Genomic DNA, 14,931 nt, shown 5'->3' with positions numbered 1-14,931 from the left:
TTGATGTCATAAATATTTGGCAAAGTTTTTTTTTTAAATAAGACAAATCCAGGAAGAAGACATGATGACATACTGCAATAAAGATCTGACTTAATATACAAAAAAAAAATCCCCAAAAAGATATAAAATCTACAGCTGCAGTTTCCTTTAAAAATGCCACTTTCTTGACTGCTGCTCTTTGGCCTCAGTAGCCAATCACATGGAACCAGCATGTGCCAGGTGCTTAAGCCACACCTAATTTAATCTAAAAGGTCGGAAACCAAATAGAGTGGTTGTATTCTTACCTATGAACACCTCTGTAGTGGTGTCCGTTTCCACCTGGTCAACCCCCTCCCCCCCCCCCCCCCCGTTCCATGCAAGTGGATTCTCCAACTAATTCCCAGTTGCTCAGGTACATGTACAAGCTCTTGTAAACTGGGCATGCACTCTACCGCACATGCCCAAAAATAGCAAGTGCTCATGCATGGAGGCTTGTTTTTAATGAGCAGGCATGGAAGAGAACCGCTCATGCCCACTTCTGAAGCTCACTATACAATAGCAATGGTGCTTCCAAACTAGGTTCAGGAGAAGAGACCCTGGATTGAAGGTCCAAGGTGGAAATGGACATCAATCTGGAGGGGTCTATAGGTAGGATTACAGGCAAAAATATTTGGCTTGCAACTTTTTAGATCAGTTCAGGTGTGCTTTAAACCCCTGGGCCCATATGCAATTAACTTTTTCTCCTGAGTTTTCTCCTAGGTGATATTTTCACAACTTTAAACCACCAACAAGCAAATATTCAAAATAAATCTGATATTACTTTTTCACCAACATTTTGGGCTTGATTCACAAAGCGGTGCTAACTCTTAGCCGCGTGAATTTTCGCATTGCGCGTGCTCACGAATTTTCACGCGAAACAATATCATTTTCGCGCAAACATTTGAGTTTGCGCACGAAAACATTATCGTTTCGCTTCAAAAAAACGCGAGCGCGCACCATGCGAAAATTCGCGTGAAAACGGCCGTGCTAAGAGTTAGCACCGCTTTGTGAATCAGGCCCTTTGACACTTTTTCAATTCCAAAGTGCTAAAAAGTTATTTTAGCAAGAAGATGAAAACTGATCTCCTAGAAGAAAACTCAGGAGAAAAGGTTAATTGCATATGGGCCCTGGGCTAACTTTTCTTCTCTGTTTATTCACAGGAGAGGTGAAATACATATGTACATACATTTTCAGGACCTATCACGTGAAAAAGTACTAAAAAGAAGGTAAGAAAAGTAATATTTGGGGCAACCCATTTTTAGTATTTTTTGTCTACTGGTTCTTTATTGATAAGGTGAGAAAAAAATCTGTGAGAAAACCAAGGAGAAAAGTTAACTTAATTAGCACCCATATCTGCACACCTGTTTAGGGTCAATGTACAAAACTCTGTTAAGCAAAATGTTACACACAATGAGTAGAGCGTATTGCATTGCATAGAATGTATTACAATCAGTACCGGTTCTCTCATGAGGCAAGGTCAAACAATTGCATCAGGTGCAGAGATTACAGGGGCAGCATGTTTGTACTGTGGGTTTACACTGACAGCATGCAGTCAGAGTAGGAGGAGAAGCGAGAGGAGAGCGAGCGAGGTGAAGAGGTCATCATTGGGGAAAAGCAGCTTGTTCTGCTGTGTGAGGCGTCTGACAGTGAGTGAGAGGAGGGGGGAGGCAGGAAAGCAGCAGTGTGTCATTTGACTTGCACAGCAGAAGGGAAGAGGTGCCACTGCTGTCCTGACTGAGGAGGAATGGAGGACGTCTGACTGGCCAAGGGTGAGCAGTTAGTTTGTCACAGACTCGCAGCCAGACAGGGTGTGATTGTGTTGAGCTGCAGCATGTCATGACTCAAGTTGTTGCACATTCTCCTTTGCTAACTGAGAACAATACATGAAGCAGAGTAAATAGTCAGGTGCGGTGCGATCATTCCAAATCGGGATGGGGGGGGGGGGTGCATCCTTACAAGTTTGCTTTAGGCAGCAAAAAGTCTAGAACCAGCCCTGGTTACATTATGATCTACTTATAGTGCATAAGACTTTATGCTCGTTAGTCTGCTTAGTGCAGCTTAGTGCATACACCTCAATGAAAGTATTAAAAGACAGAGGATTTGCACAAAAGTTTGACAAGTTGCAGTTTTAAAGGCATCTAGCAGTTGTAGCCCCATATCAATCTTACTTCAGGCTGGCGTTACAGCAAGTCATTCTGTCATGTCCAAAATGGTTGTCTCCTCTGGCACGTGCCAGAATGCCAAGCATGAATAAAACAGTTTATGTCTGCTGTGTACTCCTGTAAGACACTATGCTAGTTCTGTTTTAGTGAACCTGTAACAAAACTGGGCAAAAGAAACAGAGAGTAGAACGAAAATATATGATCTAAGGCTACCTTAAATGAAAACTGAATGTCAAATGGATTAATAGCACCAGGGAGGAAAGGCTGTCTGAACAAAAACAAAAATCAAACCTCTGATGGTCAACTAAGCTGGGCACCGTATTATAGAGCCAATAGAGAGGGTTAGAAGGGGTGGGGCCAAGCTCATCTATAACCAGAGAAATCAAACTGTCCATATCACTTTATAAGCCTATATCTCTGGAAGCATTAATCGTTTGCATAGAAACTCATCTTATGGATATTTCATTAGAAGATCAGGTTTGACACAGGTTTTCTTTAATGTGATTGATAGATAACATTTAGCAACCGATACTCATTTTGCATTAGACCGTCATCTTAAAGTGGGCCTCCAGTGAATATCACATAATCACGGGGTCCTCTTCTTCTATAAAGTTATAATCACCTGTTGTGTTTTGTTTTTGTAAACCACCCATAGGGCTGCGTGGTGCCTGCTGATTTCCAGCAAATAGCCCCCCAGCTAAAGCAAAGCCATTATTCTCTGTACTCTGGATAGAGAAAATAAAAGGAATTTATCAGTGGACAGAAGCAGACACCAAGGCGCATGGGTGATTTACACAAAAAAGATACAGCAGGTGATTATAACTTTGTAGAAGTGGACCCAGTGATTATGAAGCCGGTGTTTATGTGATATTCACGGTAGGTCTGCTTTAAAGAAAATTTGAACTGAAAGGAACATGGTTGCTGCTTCATGTGCTTTCTTTTAAAAATGACAGTTGACTGGCTGCCATGCTAATCTTTGGCCTCAGTACTTTGGGTACTGAGCACCTTGTCAATAGAGTAAGAAAACATGATTTACAACATATTACAGGCAGAGGATTAGCACACAAGCAAGCAAGGTGGCATCGTGTCTCATCTTATTGGGCCCATGCTCAAATCTGGGCCAGGACACTATCTGCATTGAATTTGTATGTTCTACCCGTGTTTATATGGATTTCCCCCAGCTTCTCCAGTTTCCTCCCACATGCCAAAAACATACAGATAGGTTAATAAGTTCCCTGTCCTTAAACTACCATTGGAACATTAGACAATGACTATGGTAGAGATTAGACTGCAAGCTCCTTTGAGGGGTCAAGCTCCTTTGTTAGTAACATGACTATTAAATTAATGTAAAAGTGCTGCTGAAGAACTACATAAATGTGAAATAATAAGGCAGCACAGTGCATAAATGGTTAGCTCTGTTGTCTTACAGCACTATTGAACCATCAGGATTTGAATGCTGGCCCAGACACTGTCTGGATGGAGTGTAATGTTTGTCTTTATGTGGGTTTCCTATCGGCCCTCTGCTTTCCTCTCATATGTTAAAAATGAACATAGATTATTATTTATTCATATCTCAGAGCATCGATTGATTTTCTCCTTCCCAAAATTAGCCCTTCACCACGGTAAGGACATCAGACTAAGGCCCCTTTGGGGGAAATTAGTTATGTGGATTGGTCAGTGTACTCTGAAGGGACTGCTGAAAATGGATGAGTGCTATGGAAAGGTGTAATAATAGAAATAAGAATATTAAAACAGCCAGTCAAGTACCATTTTCAGAAAGGAAGGTAGTAATGACTTAATAATGACTTTCTATATTCTAACAATTCAAGCTTTCTTTATAAATTATAATAGTCAGAACATAAAGCTTATTTTATTTTATATGCCGAAGTAGACCTAGGACAGAATTGTTCTGAACCTGGTAACAAGGTGCCATGGTTGTCTCTTATGAACATTCAGGAAAATGAGATGGTGACTCTTGCTTGAAAAATGGAGCAAAGAAACACAAAACTAGCAAGATGTCAGCTCAGATTTACTGGCTACTTTCTTCTCTCCATTTTTCTGTAATAGATTACATCCATTGACTTGAGTTGAGCAATAAGCATTCTGAATTCACATGTGATAAGAAAAGCACTGTTTGCAATATAGCAAGAACTGTTGCTTCTGCTGAACAGGGCCGCTGCTGAAACAGATCTCACTGTTATCTGTTTTCCAAGAATGTAACATGCACATGTGTCCAAATCATTGCGTTCCACAGTTTACAATTAAAGACCATGCAAAGAGCATGCCCAGTCTAGTGAATATTGATGACACAAACCTGTTATATTGGGTCAACGTGGGAGACTGGGGTTATGTACCAGCTATAGTACTACTGGCTCTGTAAGTTCATAAAAGAGAAAATGGTGCAGTTAGTGCAAGCCTTTTAATGCCACCATTGGCATAAAAGGCACAGGATCATGGATGGGAGAAGTCCAAACATCACCATAGGGCTTATTTATGAGACCGTGTGCAGACCAAGAGAAAACAGATATACTGCTAATCACACCAAACTCATCTGATCCAAGCCGTCAGTGTCTAGCTCAGGTTAGAAATGAAAGCAATGATCTGATTCGCCTTTGGTCCACGGTTTATGAATAAGCCCCAATATGTTCTCAGTGTGCGTTATTTTTGTGTCTACAGTTACTTAGCATGCCTATAAGAATGATTCAACAACAGGGTACATGCAAAGGGGGCAGATGGCAAAGGCAGAGCCACAAATACACAATTCAAATACCTGCATGCTGTCCAAAGTGTTCTGGGTGAAAGGTAAAGCAAGAGGTCCAGACAAAACACAATATAAAAATAAAATAAAAAGAAAGCTCCAACAAATAACATAAAACAGTTTTAAACCAACAATTCACATGAAAAAAAAGTTTTTACCTTGATAATACATGCATAACACAGCGTTGTACGAAACACAAGGGCTGATAGCCTGGGGATGCCAGAATGAATTTTTACAGACATATATTAACATGTTACATTTTAATGCAGTGTGCTCCTTTATTATACCAAGTGTCAATTTTTGTAAAGATTTCCATTTATATGCGGTACCCAGTTATGTTATGGAGAACCACCAGGAGTTTGTGTAGTGGGCCAAAAGGAATCCAAAATGTCATCTGCTGAAAGCACCACAGTACAACATTGTATTTTTTTTTTTTTTACACGAAAGTTAATAGCAGGACTTAAGCCTCAACCTAATGGTAGATGAAGCTTGGCCAAGTGGTCCTTGATGCTCCCGGGTACTTCAGCTTGTGATCAGCTTGGTGGATCACTTTGGCCATGTGAAAGCTGAGAGCATCGTTCTTCACACTTATCCTGCCACCATCCATGCGCCGCACCGTTGGCCCTCTGCCCCCCACATAGTAAATTAACACGTTGGCAGTTTGCAGGCTAGCGACACTTCTGTACAGCCTCTGTTTTGCAATGCCATCGGAGGGATTGAGTCCCAATCTCTGCTGGGCAACATGCCTAGTACATGTGTATGAGGCTTTAACTTCCAGCTTGAATACAGAAAGCAAACTGTTAATATGTCACTCACTTAAAGGGAACCCAAAGTGAGAGACACATGGAGGCTGACATATTTTTTTTCCTTTTAAACAATGGACATTGCCTGGATGTCCTGCTGATCCACTGCCTCTAATACTTTTAGCCATAGAGCAAGCATGCCGATGAGATGTTTCATACTGATGTCTAACAATATTAGCTGAATGATTGTTCCAAGGTGTTTGATTCAGACACTACTGACCAGAAGGATCAGCCAGGCAACCAGTATTGTAAAAAAGGAAATAAATATTGAAGCCTCCCTATCCCTCTCACCTCAGATTCCTTTTAAAGGCACACACACACGTCTGATTTTTCCAAACGACCAGTCGTTCGGACTGGTCGTTTGGACGTCAAATCGGGCGTGTGTATAAACAGTCATTCAGCTGATAAGGTTGGTTTTGACGGATCCGTCAAAACCAGCCTCATCAGCCGAACGACCGTTTGTACACACGCCCGATTTGACGTCCAAACTACCGGTCTGAACGACTGGTCGTTTGGAAAAATCAGACGTGTGTGTGTACCTTAAGGATGGTGGGTGAAGCTATGCAGAAAATCCATTTATGCTACTGTAGGCCAAGTATGCAGTCGGAAATGACAGTTTATAGCACACCTATAGTCTTTACTATCCAAAGCCATTTATTCCAGAAAGCATCAGTGGAAGGTATGGAATGGAATGAGCCTGAGGGGAGGACTTGTGGGAGAAGCAACTCTTTAAGTTAGTTTGATGTAGTCAATATTCATGTTTATTCCTTTTGGCTCACTAGAAAAATTCTGGCTTGATTATGATAATGGTGATGATGATGATGATGACAATGATAATAATAATTACTTTAAACAGTAGGCACAATGCAGTTGATCATCCTCAGATCATAAATACAGTAAGTAATCTAAAAGAGCTTCAACGCCCAAAATATGTTAATTATACATATGCATGACCTGCCCATAATGCAAACAACAAGGCAACATATGGAGCATGTTCAACAACTACTGTAATGTAAATAGCTTTTAAGTATACATTTATAATACCCCTGCCCCCTTGAACTTTTCCACATTATGTAGAGTTACAGCCAAAATTGAAGTAGGCTAAAGCTCAGATTTTACTATTTGATTTTTACACTTTGTAGGACCAAAATAGATTTTCATTGTAACATAAAAGAAAACTTTGTTCATCAAAACCTATTTATTGTTGTTTGCCTAAGGATTCACTAGGCTTACAGTCACATTTGGTTGTAATTGTTTTTGGGGGCAAGAATCTACCAACTCTTTACATCTGGATCCTGTAAATTATGCCTGTTTTTGGCCTTTTTGTCCTAATTTCAAGTTTGTTGCAAAATGAAATATTTGGTGCCCTGTAATGACATGGCTTCAGTATGCTAGTGCCTTAGATGGAACCTTATTAGCTTTTATTGTGTCTCTTATCTGATATCTAGAAACCCTCCAAATTTCAGTACTCTTTTCATTATCTGCAATTTGATTTTTGGAGCTATCATGTCAGACCTTCTGATGCACTTTAAAGGAAACCTGAAGGGAGAAGTAAATGGAGGCTGCCATACTTATTTCCTTTTAAACAATACCAGTTGCCTGGCAGCCCTGCTGATCATTCTGGCATCAATAGTGACTGAATCACACATCTGAAACGAACATGCTGTTTATCTTGTCATATTTGTCAGAAATATCGGATGTGCATGTTTGTTCGGGGTCTATGGCTAAAAGTATTAGAGGCAGCGAATCAACAGAACTGCCAGGGAACTAGTATGGTTTTAAATTCATTCTTATATTCTTCTTATGTAATATAACAAACTGTTTTCATGGATATATTTTGCTGCATACTGTTATTTATGCTCTTGTCAGTATTAAGATTTGTATATTTTAATGGTTATTGCACTACCCTTCTTATTTTAGTGTGGCTGTGTAATTTTCTGCCTTTTTTATTTTTTAAGTTATATAGGATTTTAACTTGCATCTATTGATCTTGTTATATCATCTACTGGTTGTACACCGGGAAAAAGAAGGAATGTGTATAAGTTATTGCTACAATCTAAAGGTCACATGGTTTCCCCAGTGCAGCATACCTGCTACATCTTATGACAGAGGCATTACATAGCCTCTTCATAATTGAGCATATTTAAGGTAAATATCTCCTTCATATATATGTTTTACAAAGACAAATGTGACATTACAAAATGAAATACTAAATTCCTATTTGATGGGAAAGGAATGGTCACATTGTACAGCATCTAATGGTAGAAAACATTCCTATCCATTTCAACCCAGCAGATTGTAGCGTAGAAACAATCCAGCCAGCATCAGTGCAACTGTTTATGAGCTTCTGCAATGGGATGGCAAGGAAATCAATTTTAATATATATGGTAATGACACTTGTATGTGAAGCCAGCGGGTCCCAGGAGTGACAAGTATGTAAGGTCTTCACTGAGTCCTCCAGTCCATCTCCTTACATATTCAATGTAATACTACTTTGGACAGACATTTTACTCGCAGTAACAACCAATTTACTCTTTGTCGATTAACTGGAAAACCATTACCACTAGATCATTAACCACTTCAGTTCCAAGGCCTGATCCTTCCCCTCCAGGACAAAGGCATTCCCTAAAAATGTGGCAAATGTCATTGTCATTTTAAAGTCTACCTAGCCAATATGGATTTTTTTGTGGACATATATAGCACTTTGTTACTCTTCAACTGTAGTCATATACAGTATAGTATAAATATATATTTTTTAAATTTTTACCAGAAAATAATTATATGAAGTAAAAACACATTTTTTTTCCATTAAAACACATTTGCATTGACAACACTAAGATAATGATAGTAATAATAATGATAATATGGAATGTTAACACTTGTATAGAGCTTGTCTCCTGTCAGACCTAAATAGCGTTAAAGAACATATTAGCTGCCTTAGTATCTATATTACTGTATTGTAGTAGCGCTGCGCTTCTGGAGTACCACTGTCATGATACAAGCATTTTGTGTGGCAGGCACGTGCGTACACTGCGGGAATTGCACCCAATATTAACATGCACTGTGTATGCGCGGTAATATCAGCACACTTTTATTAAATCAACCTATTTCTGTGCTTCTGTTAATATATATGATGATGCACATAAACTGCTGCCACTGGTTTGTATGCTATACAATATGAGATAGCTGATTTGCTAAGATTTCTAATGTACATAAATAAAATATTTTTTCATTAGGACAAGCAAAGTTTGCTTTTTTTTTCTCCTCTTGAAGGTAAGAGTTTTATTATTTGACCTATTAAAACTGTCTATCAATCTATTTGCTTGTCTATCTCTCTGCCAATCTGTCTGTCAAAGTTCATTCTGGGCCATCTCTGTGATCATCTCGGGTCTGTATAGCAGCCGAATATTTATACAACTACTCCATCAAATGTCGCAATGTTGTCCCGCCTAATAGCAACAGTATATGTCACTCTGGTATACCATAGTGATTCATTGGTACAGAGTTCATTCCCTACAGTGCCGGCCACGGAATCAATCTTGATCCTGACAGGTGACACCATATCTATCTATCTATCTATCTATCTATCTATCTATCTATCTATCTATCTATCTATCTATCTATCTATCTATCTATCTATCTATCTGTCTGTCTGTCTGTCTGTCTGTCTGTCTGTCTGTCTGTCTGTCTGTCTGTCTGTCTGTCTGTCTGTCTGTCTGTCTGTCTGTCTGTCTTGCTTATTTCACAGTGTAAATGCATTCACAGTTTGACATAGCTGTTGAGTGTTCCTCACCTCTAGCATCTGAACTGCACCTTCATGTTCTTTCTTGGCTTCGACCTGGGCCTTTAAGCAAAATAAAAATATTATGACATCATATTTGATACACATAGAGCAACACCTATCACGTTACCGATCTGGTCTCATAACAGCGCCTAGACAATCAGTGACTAGTGGAAGAATATCTATATATATAAAAAATCTCAGCTGTGAATGAGTCAGGTGTTAGAACATCTGTTATACTTTCCTCACAGATAAGAACATTCATTTCCTCCCCTGACGGTACAGTTATAAAGCACTTATTGTCCTATTCCAATAATGCACTATAAAATATCAGATGAAAAATCTCAGCACCATCTATCATTGCAAGCAAAATCAATTGCTGCCTCGGATTACGGTGCAAAGTAACAGAATGTACATTAATTTAGTTTATTTTTTGTTACTGCTATTCAGTTAAGTTTAAATCACAATATACTAAATGATGATTATTTTCTGGTTTGTTTTGTATTTTTAACATATACCTTACTTCATCTCCATTCATTTGTTCTATTTAGACATACATTTCGTCAACTATTATAGCATAGTTATTAACCACTTGCCGACCAGGGGATTTTTCTGTGATCTGTGCTACGTGGGCTCTACAGCCCGCAGCACCGATCAGGAGTGCAGCAGGGCGATCAGACTACCCCCCTTTTTTCCCCCACTAGGGGGATGTCCTGCTGGGGGGGTCTGATCACCGCCGGCTGCATTTGCTTAGCGGGGGGGGCTCTTCAAAGCCCCCCTCCGCATCGTTCTCCGCCGTCTTGCCCGCTCCCTCCCTCTCCCTCCCCCTGTGAGCTGCGCCGGGGATCGCCGATCTGCCTTACAGCGCTACTGCGCTGCAGCGCCGTATGATGTAAACAGCGGGGATTTCTTCCCCGCCTGTTTACATTTTGCTGGCGAGCCGCGATCGGCGGCTCTCCGGCTGTTCACGGAGACACCCTCCGTGAACTGACATGGAAAGGCCGCGGGAGGGTATTTTTGACCTAATTTTTTTTTCATGTAGCTAGCCTATCGCTAGCTACATGCTTCCCCCCTCCCTGCTCCATCCCTCCCACCCTTCCGATTGCCGCCGGTGTGAAGACCCGTCCGGAAATCCCGTTCTGAATGGGATTTCCTTTAGGGCTTCCCCCGTTGCCATGGCGACGATAGGACTGATGTCATGGCGTCAGACGGAGTCCCGATCCACCCCTCAGCGCTGCCTGGCACTGATTGGGCAGGCTGCGCACGGGGTCTGTGTGGGGGGGGGGGCAGGGCCGCCTACAGCACATGATTGACATGAGAGCAGGGAGGGGCCTTGATAATTCTAGGGCCCTGTGGACACAGAATCACACAAACTGGGCCCCAGCTGCTGCAGTAATCTACTGTACGTTTCCCTCATCCATCCCTGCTGCTGCTGCATTGCTTTTAATGTCTCCCTACTCACGCTGTTTGCTGGGGGGAAGGGAGAGGGGCAGGATGCTGTGACTGTGTGGCTGGTCTCATCACACAGCTCTCTCCAGACTCTCTCCTCCTTGTCCCGCCTCCCTGAGCTGGTGGTGGATTCTAGTTTCAGCGCAGCTCCTCCCCCATGTCTCCTCCTCACTTCCTCACACTGCGCAGGGGCTGATGGGAGGTGGAGAAATGGAGAGAGATCAGCTAACAGCCAGGAGAAGCATGTGGGACTGTGACACAGACAGCAGGACCCAGACAGCACAGAGCACTGCACAGTTAGGCTCTTGAAAAAAAGTATGTATTGATGGGTGGGTGAGATTTTTTTTGAAGGTTTATTATTTTGTTTAAGATACATCTAAATGGGGCTTATTTTAAAGTGAATCTTAGATGGTCCCGGCTGCAAAAGTCCTATATCGCACAACCACGGCCAGGGGCAATGCACAACGTACCCGCAACTTGCCTACCTGGAAGGGGGTGCAAGGGGGCAAGTAGGTAACACAAAGGAAGGGGCCAGAATAGAATGGACGTGAGAACAATACATGCCTGCTCCCCCTGTTTTTCCGATTCCTTTTGGCTCTGGTATCCTTTCAAGGGTTATTAAAGTAAAAGAAATGCAGTTTAATTAATCTGGGGCTACTTGCAGCCCCCTATAGTGATCCTGTGCACGCCCTCCAGTCAGCAGTGGTAACCCCCTCAAAGCTGGCTGGTCATCACAGGAACATTCTACTTATGAGCAGAAACAATTTTCCCATACTGCGCATGCACAGAATGCTGCTGTGTATGGGGATGCGATGAGGTGCGTGGCAGGAAGCTTTGATGGGGGTCGCCCCGAAAGGACAGTGCGGGCACAGGGTGACTGCAGGGGGCTGCAAGAAGCCCCAGGTAAGTTAGAAGGAAGTCTAAAGTAAAAAAGAAAAAAAAAAGCAGTTTAATGAAATCCTGGGTAATTGTAATGAAGCAGTGTCCATACTATTTGTCCAAAATGCAATCTATGGACACAGACTGTGTCCTCCATTCTCTGCCCCTCACAAATCCGTTCAGCTACAACTTGGTCCAGACTAGGGGGTCGGGGTGTTTGAACTGGTAAAAGTCTGCCCGCATGCTCAGTTCAGGCCATTTGCATAAAGCATACGAGCAATTTATTCAGAACAATGTGTCTGCGCTCCCGGTGGCTTCTTGAGCAGCGTGCTGCACTCATTGCAGCTGCCAGCAGTACATGAGAACTGAACTGTGCATGCAGGACAAAGACTTCTTCCTTGGGTCAGGGCCTACTTCCGTCCAAATTGTACCTGAATGGAGCCGTGGGTAGGGGAACGGAGGATGCAGTCCACATGCAGCATAAGGCCCGGTTCACACTTGCGTTTGCAGCCAAAACTGTCAGCTGGACACGGATCTGGGAGGTCCGGGTCCCTTCAGGAACAGTTCCGTTTGTGGTACAAAAAAAAAGTATCAGGTTATGTATCAGGTTTGCATCAGTTCCGTTTTAAAGAGACAGTACTAAAAACAGCCCAAAAGATAAACTATATACATTTCGGTGCTCTGAAAGCTCTGGAAAGGCACTGTGGTCATTGCTGGACATAGAGCACACAGATACAACCCCACAAACCCCCCAGATTCTACACCACGAGCCCCCCAAATCAATTGCAAACATTACAATGGGCAGTTACTCTGCTCTCTCAGACACATTGTGTATCCAGAGTTTTTTTTTTTGCAGATTGTTTTTGGCATGGGGTGGGGGGCCCGGATAGTTTGTCCAGTATGGGGCCCAAAAATTTCTGAAGGAGGCCCTGGGGGAGGGCCCTCTTTCGCGTCGGGTAGCGGCGGATCGGCGGCGAGCGGAGAAACACACAGCTAGCAAAGTGCTAGCTGTGTGTTTCCAAAAAAAAATTATTCGAAATCGGCCCACCAGGGCCTGAGTGGTGACCTCCGGTGTCTCTGGACGAGCTCAGCTCATCCAGAACGCTAGGGAGGTTAATACCATTGAGTTTAAAGAGACTCAAAAGTCTCTATTTTTTGTTTATTTAGTCCTGTTCAGCATTAAGTTCTTAGGGCTTGTTCACAACTAGGGCGTTTTTGCCCTTTTTTAAGCGCCGGCGATTTTCAAAATCGCCCTAAAAGCGCTTGTGCAATGATTCCCTATGAGAGTGTTCATATCTAAGGGGTTTGTTTCCCATCCACTCAGCAAAATGCTGCCTGTATCATTTTCTGAGCGTTTTTGCTCAATGGAAGGTATAGGGAAATCGTTAAGCGCTTGAAAAAGCACTTTGTATAGCGATTTCCCCAGCGCTTTCATGAATAAATACATTGTATTTATTAATTTCTGGGTTAAAGAGTTGACTTCCTGACTGATGTCAGGAAGTGAAAAAACAGAATCGCTCTGCAAAAGCGCTTTATACAGAATTACAAAGCGCAGGTAAGCGAAAAAATTCGCAAAAAAAGAAAATCGCTGGCATCAGTGATTTCGATTTTAGATGTGAACAAGCCCTAAGTGGATTCGTCACATTACCGCGGCAGAATGAGTGTTTTATCCCAGAGTAATAGACCTGCAAAGTTCCTATACTTTGCAGGTCGCAGATTCTGCTGCCCTGGGGAGGCAGAGCTTTGCATTGTAGCTAGTCAATCTCCGCCGATCTCCATCTCTCCCCGCCCCTCTCAGTGAAAGAAGACTGAGAGGGGCGTGGAGATTGACTGGAGTAGAGGCAGAGCTAATGCGTACAGCTCTGCCTCTACCCAAAAGGAAGATCTGCAGAGCCCAGGAACTTTGCAGATCTATTTTTCTGGGATAAAACACTCGTTCTGCCGCGGCAATGCGCCAAATCCATGTAGAATTTAATGATGAACAGGACTAAATAAAAAAAAAGGTAAAAAAATGAGACTTCAGAGTCTCTTTAATCTCTAACAATCCACCTCTCCTTCCACTCCTCATAGGCAGCCCCTCTCTGCCAATCTCTCTAGTGGTTACTTATTACCCAAAGGATCCCGTTTAAACTCCTAATCCTATCATACTAATCTCTACATAAGGTGTCACCTGCTTACATTTCCTCAATCTCCAGATACAATGCCACCTAGAACCTATGCTCCTCCCAGGGGACAGTCTTTCTTGGTCACCTCCTCTCACTCCAGGACTTCTCATGAGCACCACCTCTGGAACACTTTCCCTCAAACTGTCTATTATGCTCCCAGCCTGGAAACCTTTAAACATACTTTCAAACCACACTTGTTCAGACAAGCCTATCATTTGCCATAGAAAGCATTCAAGGTTTACTGCCTCATCTGCTAATCCCTGTGTCTCCTTCCCTAATGTCTCCAACCCACTACCCTCTAGATCATAGGTGTCGAACTCCAGGCCTGGAGGGCCAGATCCATGCCAGTGATTAGGATGGACTGAGAAAGAAAGGAACATGTTCTACCTGATGGACCACACCTTTCCTGATTCAGACCCATTAATTAATTTGAGCTGTGTCAAAAATGTGTGAGGAGCTTGGACCTCGTAGGACCGGTTTGACATCCCTGCTCTAGATTGTAAGCTCGCAAGGGCAGGGACCTCCTCCTAGTGTTTCTTACTCTGCTGTCATTTATCATATGAACATGCACCAGTATTGGTGATGCCTCAAACCACTCATCAATTATGTATGTATCAGTATTGCTAGATGTCTTGATTATACAGAGTTTTTAATGTCTCATGTATCTATGCTCCCCACTATTTGCTTTGGACTATGTACAGCACTATGGAAGATATTGTCACCCTAGTGTTAAAATTAAGCTGTTATCCAAAGTTATCAACTGGAAATTTTCCTTCAAAATGGACAAATAAATAAGAGGTAATATATCCATTCCTGACCACTCAGCAATAGAATCTTGTTTTCTACTTGCTTATGCTGATAGAAGAGAGAGTCTTACCTCGGCGTGGCGATATTGTGTTCTGTATAATATTTGTTT

General features: G+C 42.2%; 1 protein-coding gene and 1 long non-coding RNA gene across 20 annotated transcripts in view; one reads left to right on the top strand and one right to left on the bottom strand.

Annotated features, from left to right (window-relative positions):
- RIMBP2 (RIMS binding protein 2) overlaps positions 1–14,931 on the bottom strand; it is a 591,563-nt gene that overhangs the window by 159,315 nt on the left and 417,317 nt on the right. For 15 of the 19 annotated variants that reach the window (XM_068243476.1, XM_068243541.1, XM_068243461.1 and 12 more), the window contains 2 exons: positions 9,535–9,585; positions 4,951–4,971 (listed from right to left, as the gene is read on the bottom strand). In XM_068243476.1, coding sequence (XP_068099577.1) covers positions 4,951–4,971; positions 9,535–9,585 — 72 coding nt within the window. The remainder of the gene's footprint in view (positions 1–4,950; positions 4,972–9,534; positions 9,586–14,931) is intronic. The other 4 variants (XM_068243486.1, XM_068243619.1, XM_068243585.1 and 1 more) reach the window with 1 other exon arrangement.
- LOC137524119 (uncharacterized) overlaps positions 1–14,931 on the top strand; it is a 31,342-nt gene that overhangs the window by 15,200 nt on the left and 1,211 nt on the right. The window contains exon 2 of the long non-coding RNA XR_011022634.1: positions 1,179–1,244. This is a non-coding gene — a long non-coding RNA (uncharacterized lncRNA). The remainder of the gene's footprint in view (positions 1–1,178; positions 1,245–14,931) is intronic.

The sequence above is a fragment of the Hyperolius riggenbachi genome, chromosome 1, assembly GCF_040937935.1.
Source record: "Hyperolius riggenbachi isolate aHypRig1 chromosome 1, aHypRig1.pri, whole genome shotgun sequence".
In the NCBI taxonomy this organism is placed as follows: Eukaryota; Metazoa; Chordata; class Amphibia; order Anura; family Hyperoliidae; genus Hyperolius; species Hyperolius riggenbachi.
The sequence above is the reverse complement of the archived record's forward strand: the minus strand, read 5'-3'. Positions and strand labels throughout refer to the sequence as shown.